General features: G+C 36.1%; 2 protein-coding genes across 3 annotated transcripts in view; one reads left to right on the top strand and one right to left on the bottom strand.

Moving 5' to 3' along the window:
- unc13bb (unc-13 homolog Bb (C. elegans)) overlaps positions 1 to 9523 on the bottom strand; it is a 144066-nt gene extending 134543 nt beyond the window's left edge. For both annotated transcript variants that reach the window (XM_022681117.2, XM_049468626.1), the window contains exon 1: positions 9296 to 9523. In XM_022681117.2, the coding sequence (XP_022536838.2) occupies positions 9296 to 9317 (22 nt within the window). In that variant the 5' untranslated portion in view covers positions 9318 to 9523. The remainder of the gene's footprint in view (positions 1 to 9295) is intronic.
- A 3708-nt stretch (positions 9524 to 13231) lies between these two features.
- Positions 13232 to 18092, top strand: part of stoml2 (stomatin (EPB72)-like 2) — a 31203-nt gene continuing 26342 nt past the window's right edge. Inside the window, exon 1 of the mRNA XM_007231986.4 lies at positions 13232 to 13434. Coding sequence (XP_007232048.2) covers positions 13390 to 13434 — 45 coding nt within the window. The 5' untranslated portion in view covers positions 13232 to 13389. The remainder of the gene's footprint in view (positions 13435 to 18092) is intronic.

The raw sequence follows: 18092 nt of genomic DNA, 5'->3' as shown, positions 1-18092 counted from the left end.
ATAGGAAACTCCAACAGCAGCATTGTGTTCATTCAGAGAAAAAAGACTCCAGGGCATTCAATTACTGTTATACTAAACACTACTAATAATTATTTGAGCAATGCAACCATTTTTTTATTAAAAGATGAGTGTGAAGAACCTTTAAACTGGTAACAAAAAAAAAATCTGGACATCAATAATTTAAACTTTTAAAAATTAAATATCAATTTTTTTTAAATAGGTCTATGTCCTACACAAAACATGTTCTGTAAGCCCTTTGCACATTTGCATTACTCTCACATAAAGATAAAAGATCTCACCAGCTCTATTCTTACCGTTTCAGTCCCTTTCAGAATGAGCCGTTTAAGGGCTCTGTCACTTTTATGCAAATTAGCTGTTGCTGATTACGCCATATATCCACTGCGCTCGTACTACGTATTAGTGTTATCTTGTGCAAAATGGTGAAACAGAAATAAGCTAGCTCATGCTTAACTGTGATAGAACCACAAAAATTACTTGACTGAAAAATCACACAATGACTCAAGAACAGTATCACATCCTTTTTAAGGCAGCAGTCCTTAAGAATTTTTCTTTTAAATTTAAATCAGTAAAGTTCCTAAGTGGGAAAAGAATTCGCTCCCCATCCAAATCAATGAACTAAGGTATTTCAATCACCTCTTTGTCCACAGGCGTGTAATAAAAGCAGCAGCTAGGCATGCAGACTGCTCCTACAAACATTAGTGAAAGTGCCTTGGGTGCATCTCCGGTCATTGTCATGCTGGGGGACCCAGCCATGACCCATCTTCAATGCTCTTATTAAGGGAAGGAGGTTGCTGGGCAAAATCTTGTGATACATGACCCCCAACCATCCTCTGTTTTATATGGTGCAGTCGTTCGCTATATTGCCAAAAGTATTTATTCACCCTTCCATATCATAACTGAACTTAGGTGTTCCTGAATCACCTCCATGTCCATAGGTTTATAATAAAAGCAGCAGCTAGGCATGCTGGGACTGCTTCTATAAACATTAGTGAAAGAATGGGTCTCAGGTTCTCAGGAGCTCAGTGAACTCCAGCACTGTGGTACCGTGATAGGATGCAGCACCTGTGCAACAAGTTCAGTCGTGAAATCTCACACTACTCACTACTAAATATTCCACAGCCAACTGTCAGTAATAGTATAACACAGTGGAAGAGACTGGGAACATCAGTGCACAGAGTTCACCAACTTTCTGCAGAGTCACTACACCAATCACTACTACACACCTCCAAACTTCATGTAGCTTCAGAGTTCATCAATCACTACACACCTCCAAACTTCATGTAGCTTCAGAGTTCCTCACTACTACACACCTCCGAACTTCATGTAGCTTCAGAGTTCATCATCCCTACACACCTTCAAACTTCATGTAGCTTCAGAGTTCATCACTACTACACACCTCCAAACTTCATGTAGCTTCAGAGTTCATCACTACAACACACCTCCAAACTTCATGTAGCTTCAGAGTTCATCACTACTACACACCTCCAAACTTCATGTAGCTTCAGAGTTCATCACTACTACACACCTCCAAACTTCATGTAGTTTCAGAGTTCATCACTACTACACACCTCCAAACTTCATGTAGCTTCAGAGTTCATCACTACTACACACCTCCAAACTTCATGTAGCTTCAGAGTTCATCACTACTACACACCTCCAAACTTCATGTAGCTTCAGAGTTCATCACTACTACACACCTCCAAACTTCATGTAGCTTCAGAGTTCATCACTACTACACACCTCCAAACTTCATGTAGCTTCAGAGTTCATCATCATTACTACACACCTCCAAACTTCATGTAGCTTCAGAGTTCATCATCACTAAACACCTACAAACTTCATGTAGCTTCAGAGTTCATCATCACTACACACCTCCAAACTTCCTGTAGTTTCAGAGTTCATCACTACTACACACCTCCAAACTTCCTGTAGTTTCAGAGTTCATCACTACTACACACCTCCAAACTTCATGTAGCTTCAGATTAGATCAAGAACAGTAGAGTGTAGAGAGACTCATGGAATGGAGAGATTCAATCCATCCAAACCTCATATCACCAAACACAGCAATACAGGACCAGAGTTGGGAACCACTGTTCTATTGCATTCCTCAAATAACCACCTTTATTATTATTAAAGATTTTATTTATAGTACATTGATCTCTCCAGTATTGCACATCTACAAAGACTACACAAGAAATCCAACATACTGTTTATTATTTTTAATCTAGGGCATACAGTGGCTGATCTGTGTGATGTATCAGTTTTTTTCCTCACTGAGAGGATTTTCTTTGTTAAACTCAAAGACTAATTCATCTTTTTCTGTTGTGTAAACACTCTTTCCCCGTGTTCATTCGTTCATGCGTCATTCCTGTCGCCAATCCCCACGCGCCAAGCTTTCTGCAGAATGGGCTGCGGGGTGAATTGCATTTCATGGCACAGCTGTTCAGTGGGCAGGACCTAACCTTCAACAACAAGCACCACAACACACCAAACATGACCAAAGAATGATCTATATAGGCTCCGCCCACAAATACATTAAAATACATAGAAGATACTGACGCAAGAATGAGCAAATGTTGAATGCAGAATGCTGGTGAATTCCTATTCAATCCTAATGAGAGACTGTAGCCATAACATTAACCATTTAAGACCTGAGATACAGCTCTGGAAAAAATTAAGAGACAGAAACGTCAGTTTCTGAATTAGTATTTCTGATTCTACTATTTAAAGGTTTATGTTTAAGTAAAATTAAAAAATATATATTTTATAAACTACGGATAACATTTCTCCCAAATCCCAAATAAAAATATTGTCATTTAGAGCATTTATTTGCAGAAAACTTCAGTTCAGAAATCAATATTTGGTAGAATAATCCTGTTTTTTAATCACAGTTTTCATGCAATATGGCATCATGTTGTTCTCCACCAGTCTTACACACTGCTTTTGGATAACTTTATGCCTTTACTCCTGGTACAAAAATTCAAGCAGTTCAGTTTGGTTTGATGGCTTGTGATCATCCATCTTCCTCTTGATTATATTCTAGAGGTTTTCAATTTGGTAAATTAAAGAAACTCATCATTTTAGGTAGTCGCTTATTTTTTTTTTCCAGAGCTGTGTATTGCATAAGAAAAAAACAAGGAGCAATACAGTACAAGACAGTATAGGGTAGCCAATCAGAACTGAGCTCAGGAACAGTAAGAGGAGCAGCCTATTTATTTCCAAGGGATAAGAAAAATATTCCACACCGCTTCGAGTGGTCCAGTGGGCTAAGTGCTTCCACTATTATCAGGATATTGCTGGTTCGAATCCTGTTGATGCTTGCCATCAGCTGCTGGCCTTAATCTCTCTGGGTGGGTACAGTAGATGGCGCTCTTTCCCCTCATCACTACTAAGGTGATGTGGATCAGCACAAGACTGCAGTTCAAAAAGAGGAGGAAGCATGTGCTTGTCTTCACCCTCCTGGTGTTGGGGCATCACCAGTAATGGGGGAGTCCTAATTAGTGAGTTGGGTAATTGGCCATGTAAATTGGGGGGGGAAACAAAACAAAAATTTGAAACAAAATTATATATATATAAAAAATATGCAACCAGAATCTGCCCAGTAGAGACCAGAGGAGGAGCTAGGCTCAAGTATGTGTAATAAAATAATGTGAAAGTGCAGTTCATGTATTTTATCACCAAACAAAATTATTTGTACAGTATTTACAATACCTACAATGAAAAAACCTGCTCGACTCTGGGTGTAAAATCAGTGAAAGCGTTTGAGTGAAGATAATCACTTTTTGTTTGTTTAATCACAGTTGGGATTAACTCAGGATCAAACCCCCAGTGCTTTAACGTGCACACAGTTAACATCACCACACACATCATTACATAACCAAACCCAGAGCATTTAAAGGGTCAGGAGAGCAGAAAAGCCAACAAAATGGCATACAGACATCGTCACCAGCTCACCGAGCTTATTGGCTCTCCCTTCTCTTCTATTTTCAGGATCATTTCTGTTCAGTGGCATAAATCACTGTCTTTTATGTCTTTAATAAGCTAGAATTAAAATATGACTCATAAAATAATTGTGAATGTATCATAAATCACTGACCTTCTACTATTAAAAGACCTACATATAACACGTTTAATTACACTACACCTTACATTACACCCACACACTTTTTCACAGAGCTCACTGTAGAAGACAAGTGCAGTAAAGCATATTATTAATGTATATACGGTATGTATAGGATGTCTACAACCAATTATTATGAGATATGGAATATCCCATATCCAGTATATGGAATTTCCAGTACAACAGTTTGTATAGTTCTCAGAATGGCAGAATAAGGAAACCACATCCAGTGAATATCAGTTTTACAGAGAAAAACACTTACTAATGAGTTATATCAGAAGAATGGTCAGACTGGTTAGAGCTGACAAAAAGGCTACAGTAACATGACCAACCTGGAGTGGTGGTGGGGAGCTTAGATTCACAAATTTAGCATTGATGGCTAACCTCTAGTGGTTAGCAGCTAATGCTGCCCGACAGCGCTACACTGAGTAACCCGGAGTGTTCCAGTAAGCAAGGACGTTATTAGCTAGAGGTTTGTCCCACCTATAGTGCAATATACTCACCACAGAACAGAGAAAGAGCTAGTGTGGTTAGCAGCTAACGCTAATGCTGCTCCAGCAGTGCTAGCCTGGGTTAACCGCAGGCTACACGCCGATATACTCACCTCGAAACAGACTGAAACTGAAACTACTGTATAACGCTGTTCTTCAGTGGAGTGGCTTTACTGCTCCTTACAACCTGACTGGTAGAATTCATACATAAGCAGCACTGGATTATAATGAGCACTGTCAATTGTTGAGGAAATTAAAGGATTTTAAGTGAGCTTTATAGTGTGAAAAATACGGTACTCAAATTTTTAAAACAGATTTAGGCACTTCATGTTGTTTCTGTTGCACTTTCTTTTTGTTTTAGCTATAAAAATTCTGACTAATCAACTAGTTTACAACTTTTTTCACTCTTTGACTAATAAAAATGACTAATCATGCAAACTATAGAACCAGATAAATACATTTCTTAGTTAAAGGAAGTATATTAACAATTTCAAAGGAGTGTTCAGAGCCTGAGGCCTCAGCTCGGTCACAAAACAGCATGTCTGGATTCTTCCCCTCAAAAACGACAACATCCACTGAACCCTGTGAGACTCACAGACCCCTGGAAACCGTTTTTGCCTTTCTGAATAATTAACTGAGTGGAAGTCTCAGATAAACAGTGTTTTCTGAGTTTGTATGTTGGTGCTGTAGAGACCCAGTGATCGTTCATTATGCATCACTTGCATAACTTTAGGACACGTCACTCTTCTGCTACAGTTACAGAGCAGAGCATGGCTCGGGTCAACCTACAGAACTTCCCCTCAGACAGGAAGGAAACTCAGGGAATAAAAACATTACTGCACACCCCGGCTCATTCACACTATTAGGGGTGGGCGATATGGCTCTAAAATAATATCACGATATTTCAGGGTATTTTTGCGATAACGATATACTTGGCGATATAGGAAAACTAAAATAATTCATTCATTTCAGGAATATAGTATAATAGTATAACAGCATAATCATAATGTGGCAAAATAAATAATACAGCATAAAATAATATAATGCAGCAAATAATATTGCAGAATATTTAGTGCATGCATACAAACTAGAAAACTAAAACAATTATACAATAAATACACAGCTTCACAGTAAATAATAGACTATATTTAAGACAGAACAGCCCTATTATCACGATATGGATTTTTAATATCATGATATTTCTGTGTCACGATATATTGTATACGATATAATATTGCCCACCCCTACACACTACAATAAACTCTTTTATCACCAACTTAATATTTAGTACACTAACAAACTAATCATGCAGCGTTACCTCAGGAAACAGCTTGGGAACATCCGCACCTGTATAATTTGTGAGGTGTTATCACAAATGTTGTAAGCGAACATTAATCATTGGCCTTCATAGAAAGCATTACCACCCACAGTGGACAGCAGTAGTGCTCGTACACTAGAGCTGTCCGTGCAAACAAATGGACAAGCATTGAGTTGTGGAGCAGCATCCAATACCTTTGTTATGATTATTACAGCAGTATTGTAGAAATACTTCAATTACCTCAATTAACTCAATTACCTTAATTACCTCGTACCTCAATTACATTAATTGTCTTAATTGCTTTAACTACCTTAATTACCTTAATTCTAAAGTAAAGGTCCTGTCATATTAGTAGGATATACAATACTACCCTACTACCACACTTCCACACCCCACCACTAACACACCTCACCACTACCACCCTATTACCATACTACCACACCACTACCACACCTCACCACTACCACCTTACTACCACACCTCACCACTGCCACCCTACTACCATACTACCACACCACTACCACACCTCACGACTACCACCCTACTACCATACTACCACACCACTACCACACCTCAAGACTACCACCCTACTACCACACTTCCACACCTCACCACTACCACCTTACTACCATACCTCACCACTACCACCCTACTACCATACTACTACACCACTAGCACGCCTCACCAGTACCACCTTACTACCACACCTCACCACTACCACCCTACTACCATACAACCACACCACTACCACACCTCACGACTACCACCCTACTATCATACTACCACACCTCAAGACTACCACCCTACTACCACACTTCCACACCTCACCACTACCACCTTACTACCATACCTCACCACTACCACCCTACTACCATACTACCACACCACTACCACACCTCATGACTACCACCCTACTACCACACCTCTCCACTACCACCCTACTACCATACAACCACACCACTACCACACCCCACCACTAACACCTTACTACCATACCTCACCACTACCACCCTACTACCATACTACCACACAACTACCACACCTGACCACTACCACCTTACTACCACACCTCTCCACTACCACCCTACTACCATACAACCACACCTCACCACTGCCACCGTACTACCATACTACCACACCACTACCACACCTCACGACTACCACACCACTACCACACCTCACGACTACCACCCTACTACCTTACCTTACCACTGCCACCTCACTAGCACCCAACTACCACACCTCACCACTAACACCTTACTACCACACCTCACAACTACCACCTTACTACCCCTCTTTAACACTACAACCCTACTACCATACCTCACCACTACCACCTTACTGCCATATCTTACCACTACCATCTTACTACCCCTCCTCACCACTACCATCTTACTACCACACCACACCACTACCACAATCGCCCCACTACTACCACACCTCACCACTGCCACCTCACTACCTCCCAACTACCATACCTCCCAACTACCATACCTCACCACTACCACACCACCCACTAACCACACCTCACCACTGCCACACTACTAACACACAACACCACACTTCAAAACACTACCACTCCACTACTACACCAGCAGCTCACGACCACATCACTACCACTCCTGTAACAGAAATGAATGGCAGTAAGAGCATGGTACCTCCATCCAGAAGCAAATCAGTATCAGCATTAAGAAGAGCACTTTACCACACACACACACACACACACACACACACACACAATTAGCCAGGAGACTCTGAGAAGAGATCAGACCACAGAGGAAACACAGATAATGATCTCCACCTGACCAGCAGACCCACATCCACACATTACATTTCTAGGAGTGTAAACAGGAGCAACATACACTAATACAGCAATAATAATGGGTTCTATATGGTATTCAAAACACACTCTACATAATACTGAAAATGATATAATGTAGTAAACAAAAGAGTTGTGTACAATTTTATACAAAAATGGTCTACATAGTGTTTAAAAATGATTCTATACAGTGCTAAAGAAAGATTATATTTATTACAGAAATAAGTCACATATAGTACTAAAAATAGGGTCTATATAGTCCTGTAAATAGCTATATAAAACACTTAATATCTGTTTCATGCAGTAATCAAAAGGTTCTGGGTAATGCTCAAAATAGAATTGTAAATAGAATTTCTATAGTACTGATAAAGGGATATATCTACCACTGAAAAGTCTATATCATAGTAAAAGGGGTTTTATATGGTAACCAAATGTAATACTGTAAAGTGCTGGAAAATAGTAGTATCATAATGGAGCATGTTCTATATATGACTAAAAACAGATTCTACACAGTGCTAAAACAGGTTCTATATAATAGTGAAAAGTAATTTTACACAAGGCCTAAAGGGGAATTTCTACATAATTACATCATTAATCTGCAAACAGAGCCATTTAGAGCAGGTTTGGTGGAAAATACCTTGTTTTTGTGAAACTTTCCACGTCACAACTGTTCTTACATGTCTTAAAAGTTTTAAGAGCCTTTAAAATCTCTTACAGAAAATATTTATCACAATAAATACTTATTTTTTGCACTGCCTGTTGCCGGACACAGTTTCTATAAAAAAAAAATAATAATAACAATAATAAAAAAACACTCTTCTAAATCACATTGCAATGTGTATATACATAAAGAAAAATGTTTATTTATGACTATTTTGTCATAAATAAAATGTATTACAGTACTAATAAAACTGTAAAGAATACGTAATAAATAAAATATAAAGAAACAAAAGAATCCAAATCCCTTTTATTACAGTTAATTAACTAACTATTTCAACACAAAACCATCTAAGCAAATAATTAAAATACTGTATAAATGATATAATCAGAAGTCCCAGTGGGAAAACAGCTGGTATGTTGTGGAAGGCAGACAGGTCAAATTATATAATGCTTTTTTTCTTCTTTTATTTCAATATAAACAAGCGTTTTTACACGCTTTCAGACATTTAACTCATTAATATAACCTAGATCTGATGTGAAATTGTGTAAATTTGTTTTTATTAAGTTACAAGTTGCATTGAGTTGTTAGATGCAGTATTAGTAGCTGGCTACTCGAATTGTCCGTTCCACCTTAAATGCCTCGTTAGTTCCAATAGGCGCTTGAAAGAGCGCTTCAATGTAACTGCCGACTATTTAAGGTGGACTGGAAAATCCCATAAACAGGCAGGCGAAAAGGAAGGCAATAATTATTGGAGAGTCAGTATTTACAGCAAATACGAACTAAACTAAGTGCGTAGCGTCTGTTTTACACCCTGACAGCAAATAAACAAGCTAAAATAATTAAAGTAATGTTGTAAATCTCTCACCTCTCACACAGAGCAGAGACATGCCAGCTTTTTCCTCCGCTAAATCCCAGCGCTGGAGTTTAACCTGCAGATTTAGCGCAGCCGCGTGCCGTCCCGTAACATCGCAAAGCGCGAAAAAGTGACTTTTCTCGGTTTTTCTGGAGATAAAGTTGCTGAAAACTGTCCTACTGCAGCTCAGGATGTCCCATCGCCATGATAAACCGAATCAGGGTTAGAAAAAAAAAATCTGTGGAGTGAGTATAAAGGGGCGGGGCCTAAAGGTTTTAATGACAGTGAATCTGACCATTAGAGAGCACTAATTCCATATGGAGGCGGAGCGCCACGAGGTGGTAGCCAATAGGCGCGAAGAGGTGTGGCCAGTGCTTGAATAAACAGGTTGTAGGAACAGGTGTGACGCACGGTGCCGTACAAAGCGGAGTGCGTGGCTTTGAAGAGTGTACTATACTATACTGTACTATACTGTACTATACTATACTATAGTACTTAAATTACTTCCATATAGCACCAGAAAATAACTCTATTGATTACTTTAAAAGGGTCCCTGTATGTAGTAATAAATATAGGTTCTCTCTTCATGAATATGGTCCTTTTTAGTACTGCTGTACTTTTTTTTTTACATAGTACTGTGTCTAATACTAAAATTGTTTTATGTATAGTACTTAAAATGACTCTATACCCAACTGTAACAAAGTCCCTGTATTATTTTTAAATGATTGTAAAGTAATAAAAATAGGTTCTCTTCAGTTCTGAAAAAATGGTCCTTTTTATTACTGCTGTACGGCTTTACATAGTACTGTATACAGTACTAAAAGGATTTTATGTATAGTTATAAAAATAACTCTATACGAAACTTTACACGGGTCCCTGTATAGAAATAAGAATAGGTTTTATATATTTCTGTACTTAAAATCAACCCTATATAGTACAATGAAGGGTATTATCCAGTAGTGGAATTGAGTTCTATTAAAGTACTGAAAAAGGGTAATGAAAAAAATTCCATACTGTATTACAAGGTTTTATATAGTACTCAAAAAGTATTAATATAATACCAGAATTATATGTGATTTATTTAGTACTAATAATTTTCCTATACAGTGGTGAAAATGAGTGATAAATACTACTGAAATGTGTCCTAAAAAGGGTTCTATATAATTATACTAAAGTTGTTTTTAGATAGAACTTAAACAGTAATTAATATGACCATGTATAGTACTGTAAAGGATCCAATACAGTAGTGAAAATTAGTTATGTGTAGTACTGAAAAGTGTCTTGGAAATAGGGGTATTTTACCATAAAGAAGTTCTGTATAGTATTTAATAGTACTGAAATAAGCTATATTTAGTACTAAAAGCAGTAATCAGTGTACTGAGTAGAAATGGTTGGTGCCCTGCAGGTTTTAATTAAATTACAGCTGAAATTGTCCATTAGAGAGTACTAATTCTATTTAAGGGTGGGGATACAGTTTGCAGTGGCCAATAGGCGTGAAGGGGTGTGGCCAGAGCTTGAATAAACAGGTTGTATGAACTGGTGTGACGCACGGAGCTGTGTAAAAGTGTAATAGTGAATATTTGCACATTTACACAAGCAGCTCTCAGCACTGATGATATGCAGATATGATTCTCATACACAGGGGAAATGTAGCCATAGTGATTACTGTTCAAATTCACCAGTGAACCTGTACTGGACATGCACGTGTGCTCAGATTCTTATAAATAATACATACAATGGTAAAATAATGGTAAATATTATGGTAAATAACTTTTCTGTGGTAATAGTTTTTCATAGACACATCTCTCTCAGTTTAGATAAAATGATTTAGGCCTAAAGCTTTTTTAAACTAAAAAAAAAAACAAACAAAAAATGATAAAAATGTTTGGTGTAATATCTTCCTATGTTACAGTGATTCTAGCACTGAAGCAAGGTTCTAGTAATATATGCTACTTTTAAGTCTACTGTATAGTTCTGAAAAGTGTCCAATAGAGGACTGGTGGACTCAATGGGAGGCAGGGGGGCAACTGCTCCCTTTGGTTCCCCTGTGGTTAAGAAATTATAACTAAAATGCCCTTTAGAGTGGCAGAAAAGAGACCATAATAAATTGTTTTTCTCACTCTTATCAGTCCAGTTTAGCACTCACTGATATACAGTAAATAGTACTGAAAATGGTCCTTAAAAAAGTTCAATATTAGACTCAAAATGTTTTGTATTCTATTCCAAAGAGGTCCTATATAGCAGTGAGTTATAGCAAGTTATATAATACTAAAACAGAATCCTGAAAATATATCCATAAAATAAAATAAGTTTTATTTTTTATCAGGCACGAGCCTACTTTATTAGAAGTGTGGGCACTGTATCACTGTCACTAATTCATTTTATAAAAAATATTTTTTTTGGGCTGTATAATCAATATAAGCATATTCAGCATTAAAATAATTAAAAAATGATTTTATTTCAGTCAAGTTTCAAGTTTTTTTTTACTAAGAATACTTTTATCCTAGTACAGTTCCTCCTGTTTCAATTGAGTTAGACTGATGCAGAACCCTCGCATTTACTATATTACAGTTTCTGTGGTTTTAATAGAGTTAATTCATTTTATAAAACTTTTTTTTTGGGCTGTATAATCAATATAAGCATAATCAGTATTAAAATAATTAAAAAATGATTTTATTTCAGTCCGTAAACATATTTCTAAACATAGAAATATACATAGAATAAACATAGAATACTTTTATCCTAGTACAGTTCCTCCTGTTTCAATTGAGTTAGATTGATACAGAACCCTCTCATTTACTATAGTACAGTTTCTGTGGTTTTAATTGAGTTAAATTGTGATAAAGTACTTATATTTTCACTATTGTAAAGTTTCTGTTTAGCTGTTTTAATTGAGTTAGGATTTAATATAGTACCCACACATTTATCACAGTACAGTTTCTGCTGTTGTAATTGAATTAAAATGTGATACAGTACTTATAATTTCAATATCAGTACAGTTCCTGCTGTTTTAATTAAGTTAGATTGAGGTACAGAACACTTTCACTATAATACCGTTAGATTGTGATACAGTACCCACACTTTCACCACAGTAAACTTTGTATTGTTTTAATGTATATATTGTGTAATTGAGTTAGGATGTAATATAGTCTACTTTTAGCACAATACAGTTTTCTCTATTTTAATTGTGTTACAGCACCCACAATTTAACTATAGTAAAGTTTCTGCTTTATTAATTAAGTTAGATTGTGACATTGTACTCATAATTTCATTAATACAATTGTAAAATTCCTGTTGTTTTAATTGAGTTAGATTGTAATACAGAACCCATACAGAGTTTCTGCGGTTTTAATTGAGTTAGATTGTAATACAGTAATTAAGTTAGGATGTAATACAGTCTACTTTTAGCATAATACAGTGTTCTCTATTTTAATCGTGTTACAGCATCCACAATTTATCTATAGTAAGGTTTCTGCCGTTTTAATTGAGTTAGATTGTAATGCAGAACCCAAACACTCACATAGTAGAGTTTCGGCAGTTTTAGTTGAGTTAGGATGTAATATAAGACCTATTTTGTATTTAAGTTAGGATGCAATACAGTAATTGAGTTAGGATGTATTACAGGCTACTTTTAGCATAATACTTTTTCCTCTTTTTTCCTCTTTTAATTGTTATGTTTTAACTGAGTTAGATTGTAATACAGAACCAATACATTCACTATAATACAGTTCCTGTTGTTTTAATTGAGTTAGATTGTAATACAGAACCAATATATTTACTATGGTACATTTCCTGTTGTTTTAATTGAGATAGATTGTAATACAGAACCCATACATTCACTATAGTACAGTTCCTGTTGTTTTAATTGAGTTAGATTGAGTTATTTGGCTGTGGCAGCAGCTGGGCAGTATGGGCGGTAGAGGGCGCTGTGAGCGGCGGTGAGTGGTTCTCAGCGGCTCCAGAGAGGAAGAGCAGCAGGCGGGTCACGCTGGAGCTGCGGGGTGGAAAGGTTGCGGGTTAGTTTCATCATTTTTACTAATTCAGAGATCAGAGAAACCTGTGAGGAACACTGAGGAACCCGTGAGGAATCTGGGCAGGCTGAGAACATGCTGAGGAGCGTGGTGTGGAGGACTGGCAGTGCTCTGTTAAAGGTGAGGAGCAGCAGTGTTAGATAACTATCATATATAACCACCACCTTCAGTTCCTCACCTAAACCTACTTACACCAACCTTCTCTCTGTGTGTTAATGAAATATAAACCAACATTTATAGAGTGTATACAACACTCACACACATCATAGTAATGGCTCTAGGAAAAAAGGTACCAGACCCTAATAGCAGCACAACATTTAATAAGCGTTCTTTTTTTATTATTCATTTCATTGGTTTAAATACCGCGGTCACGCCATCTGCACTTAGAAAACGCTCGGTCGCGCTATCTACACCGAAAACTGGAGTGCGCGTCTAAACCGTGTTTTACTGTAGCAGCGTGCACAGCGCACCCGGAGGAGCGGAGACTGGCGCTTCTCGTGCAGAGACTTAAAACGGAACAGAAACTAGTTTTACACATAAATAAACGTGATTTAACGGGGTCTAATCCACAAATATAAACCAGAAAGACCACTTCTTATCTGTAGAACAGTTTAACGTGTTACTATTAATGTCATTTATCATTAATCATTTTGGATTAATTGGATACCAAACTTAGGAAAAATGTATATTCGGTTGTGGATGAACCAGATTTCAGAGTCCTGTAAAACCAGCAAATCAAATTGTTATCCAATGAATCCAACAAAGTCTTGAAGAACACATTCCATACTATTAATGACATAAGTGACAAGTGATATTACTGTATAATTTTGGATTAATTGGATTCCAAACTTAGAAAAAATGTATATTCGGTTGTGCATAAACCAGATTTCGGAGTCTTATAAAACCAGCAAATCAAATTGTTATCCAATGCCACCAAGACAGGCTTAAAGAACACATTCCATCCTATTAATGACATGAGTAACAAGTGATATTACTGTATCATTTTGGATTAATTATATACCAAACTTAGAAAAAAAATATATTCGGTTGTGCATAAACCAGATTTCAGAGTCCTATAAAACCAGCAAATCAAATTGTTATCCAATGGCACCAAGACAGCCTTAAAGAACACATTCTATTCTCTTAATGACGTGAGTAACAAAGAATATTACTGTATCATTTTGGAGTAATTGGATACCAAACCTAGGAAAAATTTCTATTCTGTTGTGCATAAACCAGATTTGGGAGTCTTATAAAACCAGCAAATCAAATTGTTATCCAATGGCACCAAGACAGCCTTAAAGAACACATTCCATCTTAGTAATGACATGAGTAACAAAGAATATTACTGTATCATTTTGGAGTAATTGGGTACCAAACTTTTAAAAAATGTCTATTCGGTTGTGCATAAACCAGATTTCGGAGTCCTATGAAACCAGCAAATCAAATTGTTATTCAATACCACTAAAACAGCCTTAAAGAAAACATTCCATACTATTAATGTCATGAGTACCGAGTGATATTACTGTATCATTTTGGATTAATTGGATACCAAACTTAGGAAAAATGTCTCTTCGGTTGTGCATAAACCACATTTCAGAGTCCTATAAAACCAGCAAATCAAATTGTTATCCAATGGCACTAACAAAGGCTTGGAAAACACATTCTATACTATTAATAACATATATATCAAGTGATTTTACTGTACCATTTTGGAGTAATTAAATATCAAACATACAAAAAATGTTAATTCACTTTTGCATAAATCAGATTTCAGAGTCCTATAAAACCAGCAAATCAAATTGTTATCCAATAAATCCAACAAAGTCTTGAAGAACACATTCCATACTATTAATGACATAAGTGACAAGTGATATTACTGTATAATTTTGGATTAATTGGATTCCAAACTTAGAAAAAATGTATATTCGGTTGTGCATAAACCAGATTTCGGAGTCCTATAAAACCAGCAAATCAAATTGTTATCCAATGGCACCAAGACAGCCTTAAAGAACACATTCTATTCTCTTAATGACGTGAGTAACAAAGCATATTACTGTATCATTTTGGAGTAATTGGATAACAAACTTAGGAAAAAATTCTATTCAGTTGTGCATAAACCAGATTTGGGAGTCCTATAAAACCAGCAAATCAAATTGTTATCCAATGCCACCAAGACAGCCTTAAATAACACATTCCATACTATGCATGACACGAGTAACAAGTGATATTACTGTATCATTTTGGAGTAATTATATACCAAACTTAGAAAAAAAATATATTCGGTTGTGCATAAACCAGATTTCAGAGTCCTATAAAACCAGCAAATCAAATTGTTATCCAATGGCACCAAGACAGCCTTAAAGAACACATTGTATTCTCTTAATGACGTGAGTAACAAAGCATATTACTGTATCATTTTGGAGTAATTGGATAACAAACTTAGGAAAAATTTCTATTCAGTTGTGCATAAACCAGATTTGGGAGTCTTATAAAACCAGCAAATCAAATTGTTATCCAATGGCACCAAGACAGCCTTAAAGAACACATTTCATACTATGCATGACATGAGTAACAAAGAATATTACTGTATCATTTTGGAGTAATTGGATACCAAACCTAGGAAAAATGTATACTCGGTTGTTCATAAACCACATTTTGGAGTCCTATGAAACCAGCAAATCAAATTGTTATCCAATGCCACCAAGACAGCCTTAAAGAAAACATTCCATATTAGAAATGACATGAGTAACAAAGAATATTACTGTACCATTTTGGAGTAATTGGATACCAAACTTAGAACAAATGTATATTCGGTTGTGCATAAACCACATTTTGGAGTCCTATAAAACCAGCAAATCAAATTGTTATCCAATGCCACCAAGACAGCCTGAAAGAACACATTCCATACTATGCATGACACGAGTGACAAAGAATATTACTGTATCATTTTGGAGTAATTGGATACCAAACTTTGGAAAAATGTATATTCGGTTGTGGATGAACCAGATTTCAGAGTCCTGTAAAACCAGCAAATCAAATTGTTATCCAATAAATCCAACAAAGTCTTGAAGAACACATTCCATACTATTAATGACATAAGTGACAAGTGATATTACTGTATAATTTTGGATTAATTGGATTCCAAACTTAGAAAAAATGTATATTCGGTTGTGCATAAACCAGATTTCGGAGTCCTATAAAACCAGCAAATCAAATTGTTATCCAATGCCACCAAGACAGGCTTAAAGAACACATTCCATCCTATTAATGACATGAGTAACAAGTGATATTACTGTATCATTTTGGATTAATTATATACCAAACTTAGAAAAAAAATATATTCGGTTGTGCATAAACCAGATTTCAGAGTCCTATAAAACCAGCAAATCAAATTGTTATCCAATGGCACCAAGACAGCCTTAAAGAACACATTCCATATTATTAATGACATGAGTAACAATTTATATTACTGTATCATTTTGGAGTAATTGGATGCCAGACTTAGAAAAAATGTCTTCGTTTTCGCATAAACAACATTTCAAAGTCCTATAAAACCAGCAAATCAAATTGTTATCCAATGGCACCAAGACAGCCTTAAAGAACTCACTCCATATTAGTAATGACATGAGTACAAAAGACTATTACTGCAAATTGCAAATCAAATTGTTATCCAATGCCACTAATGAAGTCTTGAAAAGCACATTCTATACTATTATTGACATGAGTATCAAGTGATATTACTGTATCATTTTGGAGTAATTGGATACCAAACTTAGGAAAAATGTCTATTTGATTGTGCAAAAACCTGAATTCGGAGTCCTATAAAACCAGCAAATCAAATTGTTTTCCAATGCCACTAATAAAGTCTTGAAAAGCACATTCTATACTATTATTGACATGAGTATCAAGTGATATTACTGTATCATTTTGGAGTAATTGAATACCAAACATAGGGAAAATGTCTGTTCGGTTGTGCATAAACCACATTTTGGAGTCCTATAAAACCAGCAAATCATATTGTTATCCAATGCCACTAATAAAGTCTTGAAAAGCACATTCTATACTATTATGGACATGAGTATCAAGTGATTTCACTGTATCATTTTGGAGTAATTGGATACCAAACTTAGGAAAAATGTCTATTCGATTGTGCATAAACCAGATTTGGGAGTCCTATAAAACCAGCAAATCAAATTGTTATCCAATGCTACTAATAAAGTCTTGAAGAACACATTCTCTACTATTATTAACATAAGTATCAAGTGATTTTACTGTATCATTTTGGAGTAATTGGATACCAAACTTAGGAAAAATGTCTATTCGGTTGTGCATAAACCAGATTTCGGAGTCCCATAAAACCAGTAAATCAAATTGTTATCCAATGCCACCAAGACAGTCTTGAAACACAGACTCTATACTATTAATGACATGATTACCAAGTGATATTACTGTATCATTTTTGAGTAATTAAATACCAAACTTAGGAAAAATGTTGATTTACTTTTGCATAAACCAGATTTCAGAGTCCTATAAAACCAGCAAATCAAATTGTTATCCAATAAAACCAAGAAAGTCTTAAAGAACACTTTTCATACTATTAATTGCTTGAGTAACACGTAATATCACTATATTATTTTGGAGTATTTGGATACCCAACTTAGGAAAAATGTCTATTCACTTCTGCATAAACCAGATTTCCAAGTCCTATAAAACCAGCAAATCAAACTGTTATCCAGTCACACCAAGATAGTCTTAAAGAACACATTCCATACTAG

The sequence above is a fragment of the Astyanax mexicanus genome, chromosome 20 (genome assembly GCF_023375975.1).
Source record: "Astyanax mexicanus isolate ESR-SI-001 chromosome 20, AstMex3_surface, whole genome shotgun sequence".
Classification (NCBI taxonomy): Eukaryota; Metazoa; Chordata; class Actinopteri; order Characiformes; family Acestrorhamphidae; genus Astyanax; species Astyanax mexicanus.
The sequence above is the reverse complement of the archived record's forward strand: the minus strand, read 5'-3'. Positions and strand labels throughout refer to the sequence as shown.